The 27,470-nt window shown below is 41.5% G+C and overlaps 1 protein-coding gene across 1 annotated transcript in view; it reads left to right on the top strand.

Annotated features, from left to right (window-relative positions):
* baiap3 (BAI1 associated protein 3) overlaps nucleotides 1-27,470 on the top strand; it is a gene marked incomplete at its 5' end in the record, with an annotated part of 55,342 nt that overhangs the window by 20,526 nt on the left and 7,346 nt on the right. Inside the window, 23 exons of the mRNA XM_084071632.1 lie at nucleotides 301-408; nucleotides 4,365-4,424; nucleotides 5,977-6,043; nucleotides 6,616-6,829; nucleotides 7,692-7,736; nucleotides 8,018-8,095; nucleotides 8,543-8,648; nucleotides 9,452-9,559; nucleotides 10,718-10,810; nucleotides 10,898-11,001; nucleotides 11,524-11,641; nucleotides 12,263-12,387; nucleotides 15,179-15,269; nucleotides 15,394-15,450; nucleotides 15,875-15,972; nucleotides 16,559-16,610; nucleotides 18,151-18,302; nucleotides 18,683-18,806; nucleotides 22,803-22,943; nucleotides 23,963-24,058; nucleotides 24,916-25,131; nucleotides 25,939-26,007; nucleotides 26,866-26,945. Of these exons, the coding sequence (XP_083927758.1) occupies nucleotides 301-408; nucleotides 4,365-4,424; nucleotides 5,977-6,043; nucleotides 6,616-6,829; nucleotides 7,692-7,736; nucleotides 8,018-8,095; nucleotides 8,543-8,648; nucleotides 9,452-9,559; nucleotides 10,718-10,810; nucleotides 10,898-11,001; nucleotides 11,524-11,641; nucleotides 12,263-12,387; nucleotides 15,179-15,269; nucleotides 15,394-15,450; nucleotides 15,875-15,972; nucleotides 16,559-16,610; nucleotides 18,151-18,302; nucleotides 18,683-18,806; nucleotides 22,803-22,943; nucleotides 23,963-24,058; nucleotides 24,916-25,131; nucleotides 25,939-26,007; nucleotides 26,866-26,945 (2,402 nt within the window). The remainder of the gene's footprint in view (nucleotides 1-300; nucleotides 409-4,364; nucleotides 4,425-5,976; nucleotides 6,044-6,615; nucleotides 6,830-7,691; nucleotides 7,737-8,017; nucleotides 8,096-8,542; nucleotides 8,649-9,451; nucleotides 9,560-10,717; nucleotides 10,811-10,897; nucleotides 11,002-11,523; nucleotides 11,642-12,262; nucleotides 12,388-15,178; nucleotides 15,270-15,393; nucleotides 15,451-15,874; nucleotides 15,973-16,558; nucleotides 16,611-18,150; nucleotides 18,303-18,682; nucleotides 18,807-22,802; nucleotides 22,944-23,962; nucleotides 24,059-24,915; nucleotides 25,132-25,938; nucleotides 26,008-26,865; nucleotides 26,946-27,470) is intronic.

Here is a 27,470-nt window from a genome sequence, read left to right on the forward strand (position 1 = left end):
ACAATTTGCGCCCTGCATACATTTGCATGCAGGGCCATAGATAATCTATAGGGCCCCATAGATAATCTATAGGGCCCCAAATCTCGCTTGCTTCGATCGAATCGATTCTAATAATTTAATTTGCATCTGTCTTGAAGCCAAAACGCATGGAAGAATAAAAATACATGCACTGCTTGCTAATTCCTGAGTGATGATCATTTAACAGCTCCATTTGTACACAATCAAACCGTTTGAACAAATGTTGCAGTGTGACTTCTCTTGTTAATAACCTGTTATTAAATGCAGTGTGTTGTTCTGCAGCTGGACCTTCTGTATGAAGAGGCTTTGTACACAGTGGTCAACAGAGTGGGAGTGCCTTCACCAGAATACGTGACTAGCGAAGAGGACTTGTTCACTTACCTTCTCAAGGTACAATTGTCTTTCGTTAATCATCATGGCTTGGCTGATGTTCCTATTGCATGCTGTATGAATGAATTCAATGGTATGCTACGAATTAAACTACATTAGTGTTTCTCACCGGGGTGGTGTCTGACGGGGTGTTCAGAGGACGTTGTGGGGTGCCTGAAGCAATGTTACAATTTAGGCATTTAGCTGACGCTCTTATATAGATACATACACACACAATAATATCAGTACAGAACTGTCGTGAAAAAGGATGTAGTGCATAGGAATTGACAGCAATAAATGCAGACAAACCTGCGACTACCAAGAACAAAAAGAAATGTTTCAATACATGATCAGTTACAAAATATATATACACTAGCGGTTCGTTGGGACTCCTTATATGGTTATGGCTGATTCAGAGGCCCGCCGGGCCACCCGCCGGCCTGTCCCCCCTTAAGCCAATGTTAATATAGGATATGGTGGTGGCAGTATTAGTATAGTATTGTCACAAGAATGGACGTTAGAACAGCAACGAATGCAGACAAACCCCAATTAGACCGGAGCAAAAAGAACAAAATGTGCACCCTGACTGTAGGAGAGAGCAAGGGTGCATTCAAATAGTCTAATTATGTTGATTCGGGGACCTTCTGACTCCCAGATGGCCGCTCTACCTCCTGAGCCACTGCCGCCCCATTGTGTGATCGGGTTTTTAAAGTATATTGACCAATGTATAACAAAGCAGTTAGTGCCACTGACAAATGCTTAATCTAAATATTGACATAATGTATTATTTTCTTAAATACATGACAACATGCCAGGCAAACAGCAGGTCAGGTAGACAGTCCTGGAGGCGGTCACATGGTGCTCCACATAATGACATTTAATGGACTAAACACATTTTAAACACATTTCCAGAGACAGAAAACAGTGTTCTGTTTTAAGTCATCTGTAATACAATTAAGGCACCAAATCCTTGACCTGCCTTCTGTTTTAAGAAGTTTGTTTTGTGACTCATATTGTATTTTACTCATGTATTTATTTTATGACCGATAGTCGCCCAAATTCAATTTCTCTTGTTTGCATTGCATCCCTCAAACATGTTTTAGTGTTATGCTTAAAGGGCATTGCACACAGGATGCGATTATTGCGATTATTGTGATTATTAGGTTGGCTCAGACAGGGTGCGTTTTTTCCGTGCGAATAATCGCATCCTGTGTGCAATGGCCTTTACTCAGTCAATTTCAGTATCATTAAATTTCACCAGTTCACTGTATCTTTTAATCAATGTTTCAAACAAACAACAGTACAGTATGTGGCTTGAAGGAGGATCATTGTGCTGAATCATGTGTAATTATTTGCTGCCTTAGTAAATGGGACATTAATTCCATGCACCAAATTGCACTTAAGACAGGGCAATTTGCACTGCACCTTTGATGTGCATGTAAATATGGCTTTGAGGATTTAAATGTGTAATAAGACATCCAAAAGCAGGTCTTTCATGCAAGTTCTGAAGCAGGTCTATTTTCTCCCTATACATGCAGTAGCCTATATTGTCGTCAGTCTCTATATTGATGATTTTCTCAGTAATCATCATGTTTTCACATCACCTTTTGGTATCGCCAACAGAGACAGAGATTATACCACAAATACCGGGAAGGCCTACTATCCATAATCTTTGCAGTTCAGAAACCCACCAACCAGTGACATCATTGATGGGGAATCTAAGCTAATAGAACTGCAGGCTTTCTATTCCTGGAAAGTCAGCATGCTATAATAGAAGCCTTGGTTCTCAAATTAATAAAGAACTGTAAAAAAAATAAAAATAAGAAGACCTGCCTAAGGATGATGTGACTGGTAGGCAGGTTCTTGATCTGTCCACAGCACTCCTCTCAGACACAGACCGAGTAGAAAAAATAAATTGTACGATATTATCATGAGCATTTATTTGAACCAATTATTTGAAGATATGTTGAAAAGGGCTGAAGTCGTCCTTGGAAGGGCTATTTCACTTTAAAACACTTCCGAGGTAATTATCCCATCTACTCTATCTTTTGTATGCACTCCAGAAAGGCTTTAAGATACTTGACGCAATATTTAGATATCTGATATTCATTTGATCTAAGTCGATACAACTTCAAGCTCCGTGCATGTTAGATTCATTGAAAACACGCGCCCCTGCTTCAGGTGACTGTTATTGTCATTTTAATGAATGGAAGGAGACCTTCATTTTTGATTAGTTTTTCCCCCCATTTAAAAATGTAGATGCAATGATGATTGTTTGAAAATGTGAAAGAAAATTAAAATTACGATTTTCTTTTTTGAAAAATGAAGGTCTCCCCTTTCATTTGAAGGTCAATGTCAGTCACCAGAACCACGGACGTGTATTTTCAACGAGTCTAACATGGAGTTTGAAGTTGAATAGGAGCGGGGTTCATCTGATCAAAGGAATATCTAATATCTAAATAGCATTGAATAAAGCAACGTGAACTGAAAACTGTTTGGGGTACGCACAGAAGTCAGAGTAGATGTGAAAATGACCCCAGAAGTGTTTGTCTGTTACCCATTACCCAAGCCAAAGTCTTGGGTAATGGGTAACAGGATGTACAGGATGTAAGAGACAAACCCAAGTTTGAAGTCAAACAGTCGGACGGACGAGTTACGCCCAGGACAGACACACAAACAAACACTCACACAGGTTTTGTGAATTTATAGACAGATATGGTTAGATGTATGTATTGTTTCTAGTCGTTGTAAGGAATATAAAATCACACCAGTGCCCAAGTCTCCTGCTTAAATGACTACAGTACAGACCTATCACACTCTCCTTCATTACTGTGAAATGCCTGGAGCATCTTGTCAAGAGTTTTATCGAGACACTTGACACATTGACATCTGCTAATTTCCATGCAGGGAGAATCACTCCATTTTAGGATGCCGTGTCCTTGGATCCACACCGGGTGTACACGCACCTGGAGTGCACGGACGCCCACGTGCAGATGCTCTTCATTGACTGTAGCTCTGTGTAAATTTGTTGCTGTCAGGTGGAAACCTTGTATGTCCAAAAAACATTCCTTTTTTGAGTAGTGTAGCCGCTCCTATAAGTGGGTTTAGGACCCATCCGAGGTGAAAGTTTTTCCTTCCGTCGTGAAAATGTGTCTTTCGCTGTACTGTGATTGGCTGATTGGTATTCAGACCCTTTGCTCAGTACTGTGATTGGCTACCTAAAAAAAATACTTTTTTGTTTTTAAGTGAGCTTCCATCACTGTGATGACCACTGTTGTTTTTAAATAGCACCGCTCACTTCACTGCAAAGCCTAGGGGTGGAAAATTCTCTCTGCAGGTGGATTTTAGACTTTCTATGTAACAAACCTCAAAGGTGAAAATTAATCATATATCACACCCTCCACTCTAGTGCACTTAGTACATGTTTCTTAACAGTTGTATCTTAAGCTCACTGCTCTATTCTCTATGTACCTGTTACTCTGTTGCACAGGAAAACTCACATAATTGTGAAATTTCTCACTGGTCTTATCACTGCAAAGGATGATGAAAGTATAACAACGACATAGACTGCCAAATGGTGTGATAACAGCTTTAATGTACAATTAATGAATGAAACGTGGACAAAACAAATCCACGCCTTCAAAATAGAAAAATGAGCACACCAAAAAGCAGTAGGGCTGCAGCAAGTGGGGATTGGGGAATCTGCTGCAGGTTTGCTATTCTGATGAGAGAGGAGAAACAATGGGGGTTTGCCACCATAGATATAGAAACCTAGATACCTCATTGGCCGCTCAGTGAATAGAAAGCATTCATGCACACTCAGAATCATCAGAGGACCAGACAACAGTCAGCTGGGGTTTATTTGTGGATAGTGTATTAACTCATACTGTTGTTACATATATAAGACATCACCAGGGACAAGATGCTTTGTAACAAAAAGCTTTGCTAACCTTTTCATCGTGTTGCTATTTTACAAGGTGTTTGATATGGGTCAGGAAGAGCATGACATCATTCTACAGAGAGTCCAAGAATCCAAGGTGAGATCCTTTGTTCCATCCTCACTCATTTCCTAAATTAAAAATAGTGTACTTTTTAGACAATTAAACCCTATATACTTCATTGACCAGGGTTGGGGGCTATCAAATCTCTTTGATGAACATAGCAGATCTACAAGCTCACAATGTGTGGCATTGCGACACGTTTTGAGCTTGTCAATCCGCTGAACATTGCAGAATGTTAGCCTATTATTATGCCCAGAATAGGGACGCCAGGGTTCATGTGGTTAAAAAAAGAAGCAGTCAATTTGCAGTTGGGAAAAGTGGATCCCATTAGAAATGTAAACACAATCAATATAAATATAAATATAGTTTATATACCGTAAATATAAACCCTATACTTTGTTTACCCAGGGGTGTATCCTTGACCTACTTCCTTTTCCCCCCGAAAATAGCCGGTCTACAAGCGCACAGTGCTTCAGATTGTGTCACTTGTAGATATTTTAGTTAGTATTTTAGTGTAGTTATTTTTCGCGGAATGTTCGCCTATTATGACATGCCAAGAATAGGGACGCTATTTCTTTTCTTTTTTAACAAAAATGTTTTCATAACATTCCAAAATGTACCCTTCAGTTGTAACCATGAACACATTGGGTCGATCCCCAGTAGTGAGTCAATGATTACTATTCAGGGCACTCAGTTAACCCATTAAGACCACGGGATCTGTGATCTGTGTCATTTTAGATTTCTTTGGCTATTCAAAAATAGCAGATATACAAGCTGTAGATCTGCTATTTTTGAAAATTCGTGAACATTTTTGCAAATCTTTGAATATATGTATTTTTTAAAGCGAACATTTGTAACTCATATCAATTTGGGGGTCCTTGACATGTAAAAGTTTGAGAACCACTGATATAGCAACATACGTTTTTCAGAAAACTGTTGGGATTTAGAAAACATTATTTCGTAAAATCGGCCTCAGGTCTTAATGGATTAAAGCGGTATTGTTGACAACACTAAAAGTGAGGCCATGGATGGAAAGTGAGGGCAGAGAGATTCTCTCAGGGTGAAGCAGTCCCATTATATGTTTTGTTGTCATTGTTTTTTGGTCTTTTACTTGGCTGTCACAGGCATTTAACATTTCATTCCGCAGCAGATGCTGGGGCCCATTGCTAGTGTCCTTTAAAGGCTGTCTGCAAACCAAAACAAAATATGCCATTTAAATGTTCCCCTGAATGTTTTCGATCCCTCAGCTGCCACTGCAGGTGTTCTAAAAGGCACTTGTTATTCTGCAGTTGGCTACATGGTGATATTATAATGACCTGTCAGAAAGTTGTTGTGTAAATGCTGCATTGTGGGTAAAGCAGGTCTCAACGTGTTGCGACTATTTTAGGTGAACGACACAATGTATAAATTAAGTTAGAATTAAGTATAAATCAGGCATTATTGACTCAATAATATAGAACAGCCATTATGTATTGACTTACTAGTATAAATCAGGCATCATTACTTTATTATTACTAGTATAAATAAGGCATTGTGTATTGACTCACCGGACTGTATTGACTCATTACACTGTGCACGTGTTTTGCAGCGAGCCAGTTTCTCCATGAGAGTGTCTGTCATGAAAGCAAAGAATTTAATGGCCAAGGATGCCAACGGTGAGACATTCCTTCACCTACTGAATGTTTAACGATGCAAAAACAATCTCTGTGCATGAAAACGTGCTCCTTTAATCATTTAAACCCTATATATACTTCACTCCCTCCAGAGGTCTGTACTTCGTCCCCTCTTTTTTTTTTAAATCTCTACACCAAATCTCTTCGCAAAAAAATGCCAATCTACAAGGTCACAACATGTTGTGATGTGAACTTGTAGATCAGCAATTTTTGCTGAGTATTCGCCTATTTTTGCAGAATGTTCACCTATTATAACATGCGTACAATAACTAGCAATTTTTCAAAAATAGCTGATCTACAAGCTCACAATGCATCATATCATGATGTGCTGTCAGAATCTCTGAGAATTGTCACCGCTGATGACATGCCGAAAATAGGAACACCAGGGGTTAATGTGGTTAAAAGATGATATCTTGAAACGTTCTCATGCCATAATGTATTCTAAATGCTGTTGACACTCAACACTCATTGTACATATGTTTTAAATCTAAATGAATTCACAGCTCATTTTAGTGCTCAGTAACATTTTCTGCATGCCCCTCGGCCTTCATCAGGGTACAGTGACCCCTACTGCATGCTGGGAATCCTGTTGGGTCAGAGTCCCCGAGAGACGGAGGAGAAGAAAGAGAGGAAGTTTAGCTTCAGGAAGAGAAAAGACAAGCTGGAGAAACGCTCCAGCACCAAGGAGGTTCTACCTGCCAGGTGTATTCAAGCCACTGAAGTCAAACCAGAGACGCTCAATCCAGTGTGGGATGAACACTTTGTTTTGTAAGTGCAAGTGCAACACTTTGACTATGTTGACTAGGGCTAGGTAATATGGGCAAAATTAAACGTCACAAACGTCATATTTTCACCAAATACCGGTATCGACATTGTGGTGAAAATATTGTATTGTGACGATAATTTAAATGTTTCACTTTTTAAAGAAGATAGAAGAGCACAAGCTAAACGTGAGATTGTAGATCGACAATTTTTGCAATGTTTCTTTGGAAAAATGTTTGAAAGTATAAAATAGGGCTTAAACAAATATTTCACTTTCAAACATGTTTGGGGTGATTTTAACGTCTACTCAGGCTTTTGTGAGGACCCCAGACAGTTTTCAAGTTGCTTGATTCAGTATTTAGATATTTGGTATTCATTTTATCAGACAAAAATGGAGTTTAAAGTTACAATGGGTTTATAGGAAAGGTAAGTCCCTTTCCTATAAACCCATTGTAAATACTGATTGAATCAAGCAACTTAAAAACTGCCTGAGGGGGAACACAAAAGCCAGAGTAGACGTTAAAATGACCCCAAACATGCTTGAAAGTGAAATATCCGTTTAAGTGTCTAAAACAAGGAAAAAATATGTATACTAATACCACAGTATAACTGTATTAAAAAATCCCAGACGATATCTAGACTCATATCACGATATCGATGCAATATTGATATATTGCCCAGCCCTAATATTGACCAGTATTGTACATACATATTGCTGTGTGTGTTTCATTTGGCAAACTGTCATTGTTTGCTGTAAGATTAATATGAATTGTTCTTGTCAGTGTTAACAAATTCAAAGCTACAGTATGTCTAACTTGCTAGTTGTTGTTTAATCTATTTAATTTGTACCACTGTACTCTTGTTTTAGTGACATCGATGACGTCCACAGTGATCTCTTACACCTTGACATATGGTAAGATTATAACATAAAGCACATTAATGAACTCAGAACACTGTGCTGTGGTGACTCAGTTGGACTATTGAGTCACCGTGAAATGGTTCAAGGAGTAGTTTTTGTCGCATTCCTAAGCCAATAATTTGATGACCTGCGTAAAGATGCTAATGTCTCAGATAAGAGACTCCTTCAAATATGATTAATTTGGGGGACCACGGCCTGAAAAGGTTGAGAACCACTGCGATAACGGACAACACGCTGTATGTATGATAACCTGTATGTTGTCCTTTAATCCTTAGGGATCATGACGATGATGTCTCTGTGGCTGAGGCCTGCAAAAAACTCAATGAAATCAGTGGACTTCGAGGCATGGGCAGGTAAAAGGAACTATCATGTAATCCATCTTTAGCAGTAACCACTTAACCCCATTCCGGGAAAGCATCTGTGTCGCAATCTTTTTAACCCCTTTAACCATTATTTTATTCTTTGGCTGTTCAAAAATAGCAGATGCAGTATACAAGCTCATAAAGCTGTAGATCTGCTATTTTAGAAAAATCTTGAAAATGTGTGCAAATCTTTGAATGATATATTTTTAAGTGAACATTTTTGCGACGGGCGTCGGCGGACAAAAAAAAGACCCCTGCTTTACAACCTATTGCTCTGCCGAAAGAAGCTGACATGCTCCCTTGTAGATCGGCAATTTTTGACAAAAGTTTTTTTTTACAAATTCGGCCCAGAATAACACTAGGGTTCATGTAATATTTCATTTCCCTTTCATGTAATGAAATATTTACCTTGTTTTTGCCATTGGTTTATTTGTGTAGGTATTTTAAGCAGATAGCTAAATCAGTGCGGTCCAATGGATCTGCCTCATCAGGATCTGAGGAGAATGCAGATGACTTCCTTGGCTGTATCAACCTCCCTCTGAATGTGAGTCTGTGTAATCCAGTTGTACTAAACCTGCGATTCTCATCCTGTGGGCCGGGGGCCCACTGGGCTGTAATTATATTGCAAGAGGGCCCTTAAATAATTGGCAAAATGCTACGATTTAAAAATATATATTTAATCAAAAAATGTAATCAGAAAGTCACTGCATTTTTCTTTAAAACCTTGAAAAAAAATAGTTTTCATTGTTATCCCCATCCACACCCAATCAATTACATCGATTAGTCTGAATAACTGTTGCAGTCCATGTATGCTACTGTATTGTAAATACAGTAGCATCCTTTGTTGTCTGTACATGTCAATAATGTAAAGACATGTACAGACAACATAGGATGTCTTGTATATGTATTGTGTGTCTGTATATTCAATTGAAGCAAAGCTACTGTATTTACAATACAGTAGCATCCTTTGTTGTCTGTACATGTCAATAATGTAAAGACATGTACAGACAACATAGGATGTCTTGTATATGTATTGTGTGTCTGTATATTCAATTGAAGCAAAGCTGAAGTGACGAGAAACTGAGCAGTTGTTTCTCCAGAAGCCCTTAAACAGTCACTGCATGGTGTTGATTAAACGACCATTGTGTTTTTTTTCTCTAATTGATTAAATTGACTGTTGCGGCTCTAAATGTCCTTGATACATAATGAAGCAGCCCCCAGGTAGACTGTCAAAACCTGGGAAGCTTTTCTCGATTGCCCTTAAGACTCATCTTGTACTTATGTCATAAGACCGTGTTGCTCCATGAAGCATAAATGAGCTGTTCCGCTGTGTTGGGTTTTTTGCAGGAGATCCCTGTGGCTGGCTATGACAAGTGGTTTAAGCTGGAGCCCAGATCCAGCGCATCCAAAGTACAAGGAGAATGCCACCTGATCCTGAAAGTCTTCACCAGCCAGGTTTGTATCACTGTGCTTTCAAATACAAACAGTGGTTTTCAACCCTTTTCATATCAAGGTCCATTATTTATTGGGCATTTGAGCTGCGGCACCACCGTTTGATGAGATTTAGACTCTCAGACCCAAGACCTTTTCATTTTATTTTGTCCTCAATTCCATGCTGTATTGATGTTGGTACCAATTACGGGTCCATTTGGTTTCATTTTACGCTCTCAAGAGTTAAAGATCTATAAGGGTCCATTTGGTTACCAACTCACCACCGGTTCTCGAAGTGAGGGAGTTCCAGGGGGTCACCATCAAAATGAGGCACAGATTATGTGATGACTTGTGAGCTTGTAGATCTGCTATGTTAAAAAAGGGGGAAAAAATGTCTTCTCTGATGGGGGTGATGGGGGTCCCTGGCACAAAATCTTCAAATGGGGGTCCTTGACATGAAACTGTTTGAGAACCACCCCAGTAAACGGTAAAATCATTCAATCCTTCATTTATCTCTGAAAGTGTACAAATTTACACTTGTACATAGCGTAAATCTGTTCATAAATCTGTACCCTCTGTAAGTAAAAAACTCACACCCTGTGTGAAGTGAGTGGTGCCTTTGATGAGCCCCGTATTGACCCCCGTATTGATGTTGTCATCAATGTTTGTGGACAGACATACATACATACGGACACACGGACAAAGTCATGTATAGGAGTGGTTGCCTTCGACACCACTCAAAAATCACACCCTGTGTGAAGTGAGTGGTGCCTTTGATGAGCCCCGTATTGACCCCCGTATTGATGTTGTCATCAATGTTTGTGGACAGACATACATACATACGGACACACGGACAAAGTCATGTATAGGAGTGGTTGCCTTCGACACCACTCAAAAATCACACCCAGTGTGAAGAGAGTGGTGCCTTTGAAAGTGTAACTGGTTGCATATGTTGTCACGTGACACGTGACAACATATTGTCACGTGTCACGTGAAGCTTGACCAATCAGCCGTGCTGATTGGTCGGACGGACATACGGACGGACGGACATACGGACGGACATACGGACACACGGACAAAGTCAAATGTAGGAGTGGTTGGCACCACTCAAAAATGCATAAATAGGATTTTACTGTGTATGATAGTCTTGTTAATTGTGTGACTCATTTTTTTTCCCTCCAGAGAGAGACAGCCTTGACCAAGAGAGACTCTGCTGTCTCCATTCACAGGAAACTGTTGAGTCAGATTCTGGAGTATGATCATGCTTGTGTTCAGGTGAGGCTCGACCTTACAGTCCTCTTATGGAAAATGCATTATCACTGTTCATACCGGTAAATGCTATAAACCAACGGCTTATTGCAGAGGGAGCCTTATAATTGGAACGGGCAGGTTAGTCCTCTGGCGTGGACGGTGCTTTCCCATCATGCCGTGCAAACTGATCTTTCACCCCTGCAGCAGGCAATTACGTGAGTAAAAGGACAGAAAGAAAAGATCACACATTTACTGCACAAATATTATGTAATTTGTATATTACAATGTATGACACATACTGTAACACCACAGTATTGTTATCAGAGGATAGGCCCATGATATGATGTTTAACCCATTAAGACCTGGAACTGTGTCATTTTTAGATTTGGGCTAAAAAGCATTATTTTACACTTTGGGCTATTCACAAATAGCAGATCTACAAGCTCATAGCGTGGCACCGAGTTCCGCGCTATGAGCTTGTAGATCTGCTATTTTTGAAAAATCGTGAAAATGTGTGCAAATCTTTGAATATAAATACTTTGCTTCTTGGGGTCCCTGGAACAACATATTTTGATGGGGGTCCGCGGCCAAATACATATAATTTTGGGGGTCCTTGACATGAAAAAGATTGAGCACCACAATATAGAAACATACGTTTTTCAGAAAACTGAGATTTAGGAGACATGTAGATTGTAGAATCGGCTTCAGGTCTCAATGGGTTTAAATGTGTTTCGCAGTCGTTGGCAGTGCTACAGCAGCCACCATCGCAGCCAGAGGCTGTGCTACGCCCTGCTGCTGCGCCTGCTGAGGACCATGGATGCCGAGTGGGATCCTTCGGCTGTGAGGGGAGACCTGGTAGGTGGTTTGGTTTTGCCCCCATGGACTTTCCTATAATAAGAGGAAACATGCAAGGGATCAAAGCAAAAACGAATCTCACAAATGACATCTTTTTTGGTTAGGCCGTTCCAATCTGTGATTTGTGAAACAGCGTGAAACGACCCCCCTGCCAACACTTGCGCTGTGTTTCCTAAGCAATTAACACAATATGTAGAATTCTGCTGTTTAGTTAGTTCTAAATCTATGTTCTTGCTGTTCCGCATACAGCCAACCATTTGAAGAAATTGCAGAGGATTTAACCATAGCTTTTATGAAATATCTGAGACCATTTGGATTTAATGGAAGATGCTTCAATCTGAACATGTATTCTGTTGCTAATTTGACACAGCATGGAATTGTTCTAATACTCTGTAACATTCTAATAATCTTATAATCAAATTGGGAATTCTAATAATCTTATAAAAACGGTTGACTGAGACCTTTAATCCATGAACATCGTTCATCCTCCCAGACTAGACCACCTCATTATAGCTCAGCTCTTCACTGGCATTCATCCAAGGTTTTTGGTTCCGACCAAAAATGTATCACAGCCTGTGTAACCTCAAGCTATAACCGAGGGCTCCTCCTTCCTGTGTCCAGGAGAGGCAGCTCTCCGACAGCTTCAGGCTGTACACAGAACACTGCCTGAGCCTGATGAAGAACATGCGTCAGGTGTTCCCCTGCACCAGTCCTGCTGCCATTACACGCTACGAGCTCATGCTAAGGTAAAACACTCACACCACCTCCTCGCCATCATGCCATATGCTCCTGTCAATTAGGGATGGGTATCGTTTAAGATTTGATCAATTCCAAATTCCGATTCTGTTACTTATCAATTCCCCGTTTTGTTTCCATAATGAGAAAAAAATAGGTCATTTAAAAATAAAAATATCTTCATTCATTTCAGCGTTAAGTGAAAAAAAATGTATTTACCATTTACTAACTGGGCATATTAGTAGTACCTGAGATAGGGCCAAAGCTGAAACATTTTGTCTAAACTCATATTGTCCTAATATTACATCAATGATTTCAAACTTTAAGAAGTGTAATAAATAGTAACCTCACAATGAAAGCATTAGCGAAAAAGAAAGCTTGTTGTATGCTTTAGTTCTAGGAAAAATACTGAACCCTGAACTGATTAGGATTTTAGCGATTCTGATTCCTTTTGGATTCTCTTCTTACTTGGAACCTAATTTCAATACCCAACCCTATTGTCAATGCTGTCATACCAGAACAACACATCCTCACTCCCAACTCGTCACACACAGACGTTTGGTCAGGACCCCTTGGTGTCACGTTTTAATGCACTGGGTAGTGGGTACCCCTTTAGCATCATTTTGTCCAGGTGTAGGCTAGTTCAATTGACTTGAAGAAAAAGAAAAAGAATAATCATCTGCTCCAATGTAATTTAATGACAACGTTTCGAGCCATGTCTCTTCATCGGGTCTGACATGATGAAGAGCCTTGGCTCGAAAAGTCATTAAATTACATTGGAGCAGATGAGTGTGCAGGTTTATTATTTTTCTTCATGATACCTTCCAACCCAGCACCTCAACCAAGTGATGTGCGTATTCTATTAGTTTTTTGTATTAGTTCAATAGACTTACCACAATGTCTGAAATATACTTTGTGGGGGGAGGAGGGGGGGGGGGGGTTAAGAGACAGAACAAAGGTACTTTTAATTAACGGTAGGCAAAGGCAAAAACCACCAATGCGTCTCGACATAAGCCTAACTCAGTGTGATAATTATTATCGTGCTGAGGAAGGCTTACGTCGAGACGCGTTCGTGGTTGGCCCCTTCCTACCTTTACTTTAAGCACATTTCTGTGAGTGCTGGCAGTTCTTTTCCTGATATTGAACTCTTTTGAGCTGTGCACCCGGTAAACGGTGAATTACTTACACTGAGTTGTGCGTGCACTGTTTATACATTGAACAAGGCAGTGTTATTCATTAAATACATTCAAAGCGAAAGGAGAAAGAGCCTTTTTGTGTGAAGTTTGCATGTTCTCCCCGTGTCCCCTAGGATAGGTACCCTCACAAAAACATGCAGTAATCCTGGTCTCTATACTGCCTCCCCCTGGTCAGCTGGGGCGCCTGATGGAGGGGAAAGGAACTGGTTGGAATAACGTGTTCCTTCCACGCGCTACGTCCTACCGGGGAAACTCCCCCCTGTCATGGTGATAAGAAGCGGCCTGCTCACTCCTCATGCATTGAAGGAAGCATGAGCTCAGTTCGGGGCTCTCCCCAGGCTGGCAGAGGGAGAGTAACGGCCAGGATTACAGCTTAGGCAATTGGCATTGGGTGAAAAAATGGGTTACAAAAATCGTGGGAGAAAAAAAACATTCAAAACCAGTTTAAATGTGAAAAGAACTTAACGGTACCTTTTCCCTTCCTATAAATGTAGTGGAGTCAACGGTACAATATGTGTCTTTGAAATGTACTGTATTGGAGTGAAAGCCATTAGTATCCAAAATGACAAATACTCAAGTAAAGTACAGATACCAGAAAAAGTACAGTATTCAAGTAAATTGAGTACTCTTAACTGTCCGGCACGAGACAGGACATCGTCGTCATCAGCATCGGACACTAAATGAACCTGACCAAGCGTGGAAATATGACGAGTTGGGAGTGAGAATGCGTTGACCAGAAACATGCTCTCTCAACCTCTCTCACCCACCCGGTAGCAGCAGCAAAACAAAGAGCACATTCACTCTCTCAGGTCACGTTCTGTGCAGGATTTCTCTGTGGAACTGGACAATTAAGGAACCTGTTCCGCCTCAGTGACAGACATTTTTCTAATAAAAGCAGGTATGATTGCTGAAGCTGTTTGTTGCCGTTTCCTCTCTGTGTGGACCCCCCCCCCCCAGGGCACCATCTAACCTTGGAGGAGACTGGATTGGAAGAGTCAATATCCAGTTGGGACTTTTCCAATAAGATTAACTGCTCAGTCCAGAGATTGACACTTTGAGAGAGATCTCCTATCGCTCAAAGACACACGAGCAAGCGTGTGCACACACACGCACGCACACGCGCGTGCGCGCACACACACACACACACACACACACACACACACACACACACACACACACACACACACACACACACACACACACACACACACACACACACACACACACACACACACACACACACACACACACTTTTGTATCTCATTCACATAGTTATTCAAATTCATACAATATACATCTTGTCTTGCTGGTTTAAATCTGAGAGATCCTGGATGCTTTTTAAAGAGCTATGGTCCCCATTGCTAAAGCCAAGACACAAGTGTAAAAACATGTAAATACTTGAAAGGGGTATTTGTTTGACCTTACAAAGCGCCACAGGCAATGCAAGACAAGGCAAGTTTATTAGTAAAGCACATTTCAACAATGCAATGCAATGTGCTTTACATAAAATATTAAGCAAAGGAAAAACATTATAAGTAATTCATAAATATGTTCTCAAATAATCATTTTTTTTCTGGGATTTTCTATCTCTCCATGTACATGATAGGGGAATTGGATGCATGCAGACAATGCAGGCATTTAAGAGTGTATGCCCACTTCGAAACGAATTGCATTTGGACATTACCACTGCTGTCAAGGTAAATTAAATAATATAATAATAATAATAGTAATAGTAATAGTATGAAGCAATCTCTGACATTAATTGAGTGGATTTATTTTCATAATTGGATTCATACCTTAATCATGTAATTATGTCAACAGAAGGGAACTGCAGAGTGGTATGAAAGCATAATTGCCCAATACAAACCAGAGGAGGGGGTAAGTTTCTTTTGAATACGACGCAATGAAATATATTATATACTCTATTCCAGTGGTTCTCAAAGTTTGTAATTTCAGTGACTCTGAGAGTGTGCAATTGGAAACACTCGGTTCCATTTGCACACTGTTGGAGTTACAGACCTGTGTAAGTGTACGTTTGGACACCCTCAAGGATCCCAGAGGGTCCCCATGGACCCCACTTTGAGAATCACTGTTCTATTGGTCGTTTTTACGTTGCTATGGAGGTGGAATTTCGCAGTCAATATTCCTTGTCAGATTATTGATTTTGTTCATAAGCAGCCATGTAATAACCTAGGTAGTGTACTGTACAGCGAGGCAGTCATTACCGCAGAATAAACACAGGCAGGGTTTGGTCTCCAATAATGACCGTCTCGCTGTGTGTTTTGCGTCACATATTATACAGCCACTTGAAGAGCAGCTGAAGAGGCGGGTTCAGGTGGTGGACGCTGTGTGCGCCGACCTCCAGAGAGCTCACACCATCTACAACAAGCTCTTCTTCAGGTGCGTGTCCCCCAATACACACTTCACTGTACACTGTATTGCAGTGGTTCTCAAACCTTTTCATGTCAAGGACCCCCAAAATTATGTTTTTGTTTGGCTGTGGACCCCCTGTCTCAAAAAAATATTTTTGTGCCAGGATTAAAAAGAAAATAGCATATCTACAAGCTCATAGAGCTATGAGCTTGTATATCTGCTATTTTTGAATAGCCAAAGTATAAAATATGGTAAAAGTGGTTAAAATGATCGTGACGCCATATTAACTAGTTTCGCTGGGGACCCCCTGGTACCCCCCCCCCCCCCAAAGACCCCACATTGACAACCAATGCTGTAGTGAACATCCTCGGTCGTTAATTAATTTGCACGGGTCCATTTGGTTCCATTGGAACAGAGTACTGTGTAGCTCTCACACAGTGTGTGTGTGTGTGTGTGTGTGTGTGTGTGTGTGTGTGTGTGTGTGTGTGTGTGTGCGTGCGCGTGCGCGCGTGTGTGTGTGTGTGCGTGCGTGCGTCTGTGTGCACGCACGCATGAATATATTAACGGACTGACTTGCACTTTAACCCTGTCTTTGTCTGTTTTGCCCTCACAGTGCTGTGAAAGTAGATTACTTCAGCATTTCATACAGACAGCTGGAGAAACTGGTATGCCATTAAGGATGACATATACCGTAGCAAACAATGCCTCATGAATTATATGTTGTAGTCGATGCCATATAGTGTGCATTACATAACTAACACATTATGTAATAACTTTAATTTCACGACTAACAGAGTAATATGGTGCTTTTTTGTATTAATTTTATACATTTTTGACACTGTAGTTTGTCTACCATTCGCTATTTATTGAAAGATTTCAGTGGGGAACAGAATTCTCAGGCCACGAGCGAGGACCTCTTGTTTTCATGATTCTTTCAAACTAATTACATTGATTAAATTGCCGTCAATCTGCACACAATACCCCATAATGACAAAGTGAGAACACATGTTTAGATTAGTGTCATCATGCTGGAAGGCCAACTGGCCAATCAAGCAAAACAAACGCAAACCAAAACATCAGCCAGATTCCAGTCCAGGAGTGGGGTGTATTTCAGTGGTGGAAAGTAACTAAGTAAATGTACTCAAGTACTGTATTTTGTATAATTTGCTTTACTGGAGTATTTCCAATTTTCTGTACTTTTACTTCTACTCCACTGCATATCAGAGGCAAATATTGTACTTTCACTCCACTACAATTATTTGAAAACAGTACAGTACTACGGTAGTTACTTTGTAGATTTTGATTATTATTACAAAACATACAGCAACCGCTTCAGTCCTATATACATCATCATGGCATCATAAACTCCAGTAATTACTAAGACGTCAAAATATATATATTTTCCCCACTCCCTCCCAAGGGGGTCAACCTGAGATGAAAATAGATCGTCCAGCATGCCACTGAACCACAACATGCATCCACATGAAAAAGAAGTGTTTACTGACAACAAAATCAATAATATATCCAGACCTAAATCCATTTTTCAGTACTTTTACTTCTACTCTACTACATCCCAAATGCAAATGATGCCAATACTTTTGTACTTTTACTCAAATGCATATTTCTATATTGCAGTATTGATACTTTGACTTAAAGGTAGGGTAAGTGATATTATTTGGTTAAAACAAAAAGTATTTTGTTAAAAGGTTAAAGCACTATATTCTGATAGTAATCATTGCTATAGAGTGTTTGTTCAGTAACAGGAGTCTCCCCGTCTCTCCAGATCTTTAATAAACAGAAAATACATTTTTCGGTAGGTGTCAAAATCTCTGCCAATCAGGAGAAAGTACCCATTTTTAAGCTTAATTTTTATAGTGTTCTAGTTCCAATTTGTTCTGCTCATTTCTTAGTGTCATCACTTCCAAATTCACTTGTTTAATCTATATCCTGATTGAGTTCTCTATCCTGATTGGATAAAATTGAAAATGAAACTGAAACTGAAACGAAAATGTATTTTGTGTTTAATAAAGAGCTGGAGAGACATGGAGACTCCTTTTACTGAACAAACACTCTATAGCAATGAGTACTATCAGAATATAGACCCATTTTGCAATTATTTGAATAATTGCAAATCACTTACCCTACCTTTAAGTAAAACATGTGGGTACTTTTTCCTGGTTAACTCTTCCTCTGGTGCTCCTCCAGGTAGCTGACGATATGAACGTGGCCATGGAGAGGGTGTGTGGGACTCTGGAGCAGGAGAGCTCCAGACTGACTCCCACCATGGGAGAGACCATCTTCGAGCTCTTCATGACCCTGAAGACCCTCAAAGGCTTCCGAGAGTTTCTCCCTCTCAAGTTAGTCATCCTTTTCCCACTGCAATTACTATTCACATAATAGCCTTTTTCAGTGAAACACGTAGATTAGGAAACATAAAAAAAGACGCAATGGACCCTTCGCTAAATCCCACCCCAACAGCGAGTGCCATACAATGCTAGCTTAGCAACCGTTGCTAAGCTGGCATATGGGTTGGCACTCTTTCGTCACCTGTCAGCTGTCAATGTTATTTCGCCCGCACACACACTATAATTTGCAACATTAACTCATCCAGTGCCAAGTAAATAAATAAATAATGACCAATAGTGCCGCGCTATGAGCTTGTATATATAAATCTTAAAATGACACAGATTTCTCGGTCTTAAAGGGTTAAAAAGATGAACGTGTGTGTGTTTTCCAGGGATGCTAAGCTGTTGGCCTTGATGGGCTTTCACAACTGGTTCAAGACGTCCATCCATAAGTGGCTGCAAATCGTCCATGAGAAATCCTGTGACAGGATTCACCGAGCTGTGGAGACTGACACGGTAGGAGAGGACCTCTGCCTCTTCAGACACCACCTCAGCCTGACTATAGGGTTGGTTCTCAAAGTGGGGTCCGGGGACCCCCAGGGGTCCTTGAGGGAGTTCCAGGGGGTCCCCAGCTAAATGATAGATTAGGCACCAAATGGACCCTTATGGGTCTGTAACTCTGAGAGTGTACAAATGGAACCAAATGGACCCGTTAGGGTCCATTTGGTTCCATTTGTACACTCTCAGAGTAAAATTGACATAGATTTTACAATATGAATTGCGGTCCAAGTGATAGAAATGCCATTAAATGGGGGTCTGTAGCCCTAATGCATGTCAAACTGGGGGTCCTTGAAATTAAAATGGTTTGAGAATCACTGCTAGAGCCGTAAAAAATCTTCTCTTATGGGGGTCCCTGGCATACATTTTTCAAATGGGGGTCCGCGGGGTAATAAGTGTCAATTTGGGGGTCCTTGACATGAAAAAGTTTGAGAACCAATGGCCTATAGGGTTGCCCAACCGTCCTTTGAAATAAGGAATTGTCCCTTATTTGGAAACTAAAAGATGTGTCCCTTATTGATCTGATAAGGGACACACTTTGTTCCTTATTTTTGGGAATCAATCAATGGCATACAACTTACAAGGTCAGACAGCTTATACTGTATACATACATACTATAACACAGTTTGTTAACCACTTAAACCCTCTAGATGTACCGCTTTTTTCTGTCTACACCTAATCTCTTTGCCAAAAATAGCCGTTGTGACGCGTTGTGAGCTTGTAGATCAGCATTTTTTTGGGCCAATTTTCCCCCCATAACAAGTGGTTAATATAATGTACGTAAACTCTACATAATACAGTGAGATTCTTTTTGGGCGTTGCTTGTTTTTCTTGGAAATAAGGAACGCCCGGCCGGGTGTCAGGTAGTTGGCAACCCTACCTGTACCCCTTCTTGCCACCTTCTCTTTCCATTGATCAACTGTAAATGTATACACTCTCAGCGTTAAAGGAACACTAGAGGATTTGACTGTTTACAGTAGTGATGCAGCAGGTTTAAAAAACAACTCCAACGTCCACTGCTGTTCACCCCGATGACCCATGACTGCTGTGCTGGGCTCAGTACCAATCACATGACTGCTGTGCCAGGTTCAGTACCAATCACATTGTGAACTACGTGGACAGTGGTGGCCCTCATCAGGGACGACAACGAGAATGCCCACAGGGAGGAAGTTAGACAGTTGGTGGGCTGGTGCAACGCACACACAACCTGGTACTGAATGTTAACAAGACAAAAGAGATCATTGTTGACTTCAGACGGAACCAGCACAGTCAGTCACACACTCACAAGTAAATAAGTACATTTACTCAAGTACTGTACTTAAGTACAATTCTGAGTACTTTTACTCAAGTACCTTTTTAATTCCAGACTCTTACTAGTAACAGAGTACTTCTACATATTGCCGTATTGATACTTTTATTTAAGTAAAAAAAAAAGGTAGTGCTTTTTCCACCACTGGTCATGGTCCTCAAATACGGCCTCTCTTGTAAAGAGAGCACAGAAACGTCTTCTCTTTTAGATTTCAGCAAGCCGGTTGAACACCACCCCCAGGTGGGCTGCATCCCCCCAGGAGGTTCAGAACGAAGGAGTATCGATGTGATGATTATATAACATTGTGTTTTGTACACAAGAGATTGGTCCTGATTTGCAGTCTGTGTAATTAAGACGGATGGTTTATTATTAGCCGAATATTGGCCCAACATGATGGGCTGCAGAGCCATATGAGTTATGTTTATACGGTACGTGTGCACGACATGTCCCGGGCTCAAGATCCCGGACGCGCGCGCTATTCTAAACCATTGAGACCTGAAGCCGATTCTACATGTCTCCTAAATCTCAACAGTTTTCTGAAAAACGTATTTTTCTATATCAGTGGTGCTCAATCTTTTTCATGTCAAGGACCCCCAAAATTATATGTATTTGGCCGCGGACCCCCATCAAAACACTTTGTTCCAGGGACCCCCCAGAAGCAAAGATTTGAGTTAAAAATGTTCGCTTTAAAATATATATATATTCAAAGATTTTCACACATTTTCACGATTTTTCAAAAATAGCAGATCTACAAGCTCATAGCGCGGCACTCGGTGCCGCGCTATGAGCTTGTAGATCTGCTATTTTTGAATAGCCCAAAGTGTAAGATAATGCTTTTTAGCTCAAATCTAAAAATGACACAGTTCCAGGTCTTAATGGGTTAACAGATTTCTGTCATTCTTAACAGATTTCTGTCATTTCTAATTCCTCCGTAATATGCAAAGAATGTTCGCTAATTCCTTGTGTCAGTTATGTTTAATCATCAGTCAATCAAAGGTTAAAAATGTAACTGTGGACTTTCCGCTGCCTGCACCACTCTAATGAGTCCATTCAATTGCTCTCCAGACAGAGAATGAGACCGAGAGAGAGAGAGAGAATGTATAATGGAGGTATTTAGCAGTCCTTTTTATGCAGAGCCTTGCAAGTCTCTCTCTCTCTCTCCCTCTCTCTCTCTCTCACACACACACACACACACACACACACACACACACACACACACACACACACACACACACACACACACACACACACGCGCACACCTGCCTTTAGTATGTATTCCCGTTGCAGCATAGGCTTAATGAAAGGCGTTATGGTGAGCAGGGTGGCAGCGCCAGGTGTAGGCTAATAATAGAGGTTCAGTTGTGCTCAGCGGGGACGAATTATTAGACGATTACCCTTTTTGTGTGCATGAGAGAATCAGAAACCTCCCGGCCTCACTGGACATTAAAATATCCCCCTAGATCTCTAGCCTGCGTGCGTCGATTGGTAAATGGTTCAGCACCACGCCGAAGGACAGCGACAGGCCAGCACGTTGTAAACCAACGTGTCTGTCTGGGTCACAGCGGAAAATCTCGCAAAATACACATTTCTCTTCAAACTCTAAACCATTGGTTCTCAAAGTGGGGTCCGGGGACCCCCAGGGGTCCTTGGGAGGGGTTCCAGGGGATCCCCAGCAAAATGTGTTAATATACAGTAGCATCACAATAATTGTAACCTTTTATGTGTTGGCTATTCAAAAATAGCAGATGTACAAGCTCATAGCGCGGCACCGAGTGCCGCACTATGAGCTTGTAGACCTGCTATTTTTGAAAAATCTTGAACATTTGTGCAAATCTTTGAATATATATTTTAAGCGAACATTTGTAACTCAAATCTTTGCCTCTGGGGGTCCCTGGAACAAAATATTTGAGATGGGGGTCCGCGGCCAAATACATATCATTTTGGGGTTCCTGACATGAAAAAGTTTGAGAACCAATGCTCTAAACATCAAAAGATAAAGTAGATGGATACGGCGGCCTACAACATTACAAGGTATATTCAGAGATAACTTGACATGGCTGTACAGCGAGGAGATAACGGCAGATGCAGCAGCGCATAACTTGATTAGCCCATTAAAACCGTGTCATTTTTAGATTTGAGCAAAAAAAATGCTTTATTTTCTGTTCCATTTAGTGTGGCATAGTGGTTGTCTTATTTTCAAGGACCCCCATAACTCTGAGAGTGTACAAATGGAACCAAATGGACCCGTAAGGGTCCATTTGGTTCCATTTGTACACTCCCCGAGTTACACACCCACCATAAGGGGCCATTTGGGAACCAAAATGGAGTGTTTCTAGTGAGCCAACATGCACAATATCAGCACCCTGACCAGAATGGAACAGAGCCTTCATTAGTATCAGAGAGAGAGAGAGAGAGCTACCACAATGCTTTTTCTTTTTTAAATTGTTTTTTTTTTGCGTGTGTGTTGACCCGCCCACCCGCACCTGTGATAATTGCATCTGAAGCTTACCGAGCCTGTGGGTCCCGTGGTGGGCTACGGGTCAGCCCCGCAGCATCACATAGTGTTACAGTATGCTGTTGCCTGTATACCACCTGTACTGTACCACATGTTTTGCTGTATGTTGTGTGTGTGTGCTGTGGAACAGCTGGAGCCCGTGCAGCAGGCCAAACACAGCTCGTCAGCGGTGGAAGTGACAGCATGCTTCAGCCAGGTGCGCCAGATCTGGTCCCAGCTGGCCTGGCCCGACTCCGCCGGGGCCTTCATCTTTGTCACGCGCTTGACAGACGTGAGTACCCCTGCCAAACACTGGTATACATTTAAAAAAGTTACGCACACACACACATGTTTGTATTACTATACTTGTGAGGACATCAACATTTTAGGAAGCCATATTTTATGATTGATTTATGATTTTTGTGGGGCATTTTTAACCGCAAGTCTAAAGCCGAAAAATAGCAGATCTACAAGCTCACAACGTGTCGCGCTGCGACACGTTGTGAGCTTGTAGATCTGCTATTTTTTGGTGTTTGACATCGCTGCACAACTAAGTACAAAATAGGTGAAAATCTAACCCCAACTCCCTAAACCTAACCTCTAAAGGTCTAATCCTGAACTTAACCCCAACCTGAATCTTTTTCTAATTGTAAACATATCTCTAAAAATGATTTCAACCATAAAACAACAATTTTTTCTCACGAGGACCAGGAAAAATGGTCCTCAAATTCTACTATACTTGTGGGGACGTTTGGTCCCCACAAGTATAGTAATACAAACACATACACTCATACACACACACACACACACACACACACACACACACACGCAAACAGGTTTGTATTACTATATTTGTGAGGACATCAACGTTTTAGGACAGTGATTTTTTTGTTTTTAACCCTAACCGGAAAGCCGAAAAGAGTCGATCTACAAGCTCACAAGAGCTTGTAGATCTGCCATTTTTGGTGCACAATAACAGCACGCAACTATAAATCAGGCATAACACTAACCCCAACCTAATCACTAAATGCCCAATTTCAACCTTAACACCAACCTTTTGTTTTTTTTACAATAAAACAACAAAAACAATCTTGTGAGAACCAGGAAATGGTTCTAAAAATGTTACTATACTATGTGGGGGACAGCTGGCCCTCACAAGCATTTACAGGCGCACACAGACATGCACAAGCTGAATGAAAAGGTCCCCCGGGACTATAAGCCCGGCTCACAAACATCAGAGCAGGAATCAAAAAAAGGTGAATTGCACGTTTTCACACCGACGGCGGCTTTGTGACTCTTTGTCTGGTGCAGAACTTCTGCAGCGAGGCCGTGAGCTACTCCGAGATGATAACACGCAAGATTGAGAGGAACCAGCTGGGCCGAGACCACAAGAGCCACACGGTGCAGGTACATGCCTGTGGGGAGCGGGAAGGCGGTGAAGGTGGGAAGGTGGGAAGGTTGGCGGTGACGTGGGTGGTAAATGTCAGCCAGTGTTCTCTCCCCGGCAACACAAACACCTCAGTGGGAGAGCGGGGCATGTAAGGCCAGTGTTTCCCAAACAGTGGACCGGGACTCATGTTTGGGTCGCAAATAAATATCCCTCAACTCTTTGACTGACAGAAATAAAACAATAATTTGCCACGCCACTGCCAGCGATTTGTGTGTTTTCACTCACCTTTGAAAAACCATAGAATATTTATCTCCAGTATGATCGATCCCCCGATTGCTTTAAAAGACGTATCCGAGTCTCCGAGTCTTGTAGAATCGGGGGGGGGGGAATCACAATCATGTGACCCGCTGCTCCTCGCCTTCTCTGGGAGCCAAACCATGACCCATAGGCGAGCGAACAGCGCCATCTAGTGGAAAACCACTGAAAACACAAATCTAGTGGAAAACCACTGAATCTCGTCATTGGCAGGTCAAAGAGTTCATATTTTGAATCTATTATGATTTCAAAACAAATTATTGTTTTGATTATCAACACATATATTAACCATGAAGCATTATTTTATACGTACAGTATATTCTACGATGTTTGAGCTATAGTTTTAGATCTGCCTCTATTGCGTGTCAGTTATTTACATACAGTACACGCCCCCCAAAACTCCCCCACTCGGCTTCTTGTAGCCCTGCCTCTTTTCCCTTCTTCGTTTTTCTTCACCCTTGTTTGTCTGCCTTCGCTCCTGCTGCTGCTGTTTCTCCTTTTCTCTCTGTCGCTCCTTTCTCCCCCCCCTCCCCCCCCGCCTCCCCTCCCACACCGCTAGCTGTGCGTGGCGCTGAACAACACGGAGCACGTGCGCGTGTTCCTGGGGAACCTGCCCCGGGATCTGGACTGGCAGGTTGTGGAGCAGGCCATGGAGGAGTCGTGCGGGGCGGAAGGGAAGGAGCAGGTCTACAAGGCTCTCCACGGGCAGCTCTACAACGTGGACCTGGACCTGCAGAGAGAGGCCACGCGCCTCATCGCCGTGCTCACCGATAAGGTGCCAGCACACTCTGAACACGTGCAACATGCAAGCTCCACACAGAAAGGCCCTTTCGCCAACCAAAAGTAGTCCAAAAGTGGCCTTCCACACGTCCTGGTTGGAAATGACAACAATATCAATTATAGTTATAACTATACAACTCAAGCATACAGTCATTCCGGAATACTTGAACATATTGGGACTCACTCACAGGAATGGTTTCATTAAGGGTGATTTAAACGTAGTTTTGCACTACAGCGTTGGTTCTCAAAGTGGGGTCCGGGGACCCCCAGGGGTACCTGAGGGGGTTCCAGGGGTCCCCAGCTAAATGATGGACAGGGACCAAATGGACCCTTATGAGTCTGTAACTCTGAGAGTGTCCAAATGGAACCAAATGGCGGGTCCATTTGGTTCCATTTGTACACTCTCAGAGTTAAATTAACATTGATTTTACAATATGAATTGGGGTCCCAGAGGTATGAATGCCATTAAATGGGGGCCCGTAGCCTAATGCATGTCAAACTGGGGGTCCTTGAAAATAAAATGGTTGAGAATCACTGCTAGAGAGCCGTAAAAACCTTCTCTTATTGGGGTCCCTGGCTTATCTTTTCAAATGGGGGTCCGCGGGCTAATAAGTGTAACTTTGGGGGTCCTTGATGTGAAAAAGTTTGCGAAGCACTGCACCACAGTATAATGTTCTCCTGTGTGTGTGTGTGTGTGTGTGTGTGTGTGTGTGTGTGTGTGTGTGTGTGTGTGTGTGTGTGTGTGTGTGTGTGTGTGTGTGTGTGTGTGTGTGTGTGTGTGTGTGTGTCTACGTCATCGCAGATGCAACCTGAGCTACGGAGGTACCTACAGCACATCAGCTTGTCCCCAGACTCCATCAACAACGATGACGTAAGGGCCTAGCAGCAGCTTCATGCAGTCTGCATTCATATACTGTACTATACTGTACTGTACTCAAGAACAGCGATTCCCAACCTGTAGGCCAGGGCCCGGTGGTGGGCCGGGAGGATATTACAATCAAAAAAATAAAGATTATGTAAACAGTAAGTCATGGTATTTTTCTTGAATCCTTTAAAGGGATAGTACTCCCCCAAAAAAAATCTATCAATTGGTCACCCCATGGAGACTAGAATTCATGGATATGTTTTTGGCACTTTCCTAAGCCAATAATTTGATGACCAGAGGACCGGTAGGCAGCGGTTCCGGTAGGAGACACAAGGAATACTCTTTGTGTCGGTCATGAAATTATTGGCTTAGGAATGCAACAAAAAACGAAAAATATCCATGATATCAACTCTCCGTGGGGTGAGTAAGCGATAGGAGAAAAAGTCATTTTGGGGGTGAACTATCCCTTTAAGACCTGAGGCCGATTCTACAAATGCCTTCCAAATCAGTAGTTCACAAACTTTCAAGATTTTTCAAAAATGTTCAAAAATAGCAGATTGAACAGTATAAGCACTATATGTATATGTGCTATTTTTGAATAGCCAACGCTAAAATCTAAAATGACACGCTTTCCGGTTTTAATGGGTTAAAACCTTGGGAAAAATTATTGTTATCTCCATTGTGTTTTCATTGTGATCCCCAGCCACACCCATCTGACAACGTACTTGTTAAGTGGTCAGGTATGGGTGGGCCGCGAACGCTTTTGAGATGTTCAAGTGGGCCCGGATCCAGAGGTTGGGAACCACTGGACAAGAGATTTTGTCAGTGTTTAAATGTAATATGGCTAACGTGACAATATTCCAGGCTGTGGCCCCTCTCATGAAGTACTTAAACGAAACTCTGGTCGTCCTTAACGAGTCCCTTGTGAAGGAGAACCTGGCAAGGTAATTATTACTGTCCCTTCCTCTGTCTTTACTACAGATATGAAACTTAGTCAAGCAATAATAATAACACCCATGATTTGACACATTTGCACTAACATCGACCATTATCTAGCCTTATCTGCTGCAAAAACATGAATTAGGCTATATAGGTGGGAGTGTGCATATGTGTAATTATCAGTTCGTTTTTTTTTATTATTTAAATGATCAAAGCGTGTTTATTATATATTTTTAATAATTTTCTATATGTTGTGTCTTGGTTTACACTTCGTCGGACAACGGTGTCACATAATGATGTGTTGTGAGCTTATACTGTAGATCTGCTATTTTCACTATAAGATGTCCAAAGTAGGGATTGATTATTAATTCATTATTTTATGAAATGATACATTTTTGATTGATTTTAATAATTGATTAAATCGATAAGTGCAATTAACTGTTGCACCCCTACACGTGTGCATGCATGCAGGTGTGTGTGTGTGTGTGTGTGTGTGTGTGTGTGTGTGTGTGTGTGTGTGTGTGTGTGTG

The sequence above is a fragment of the Gymnoscopelus microlampas genome, assembly GCF_963454915.1.
Source record: "Gymnoscopelus microlampas genome assembly, chromosome: 11".
Taxonomy (NCBI): domain Eukaryota; kingdom Metazoa; phylum Chordata; class Actinopteri; order Myctophiformes; family Myctophidae; genus Gymnoscopelus; species Gymnoscopelus microlampas.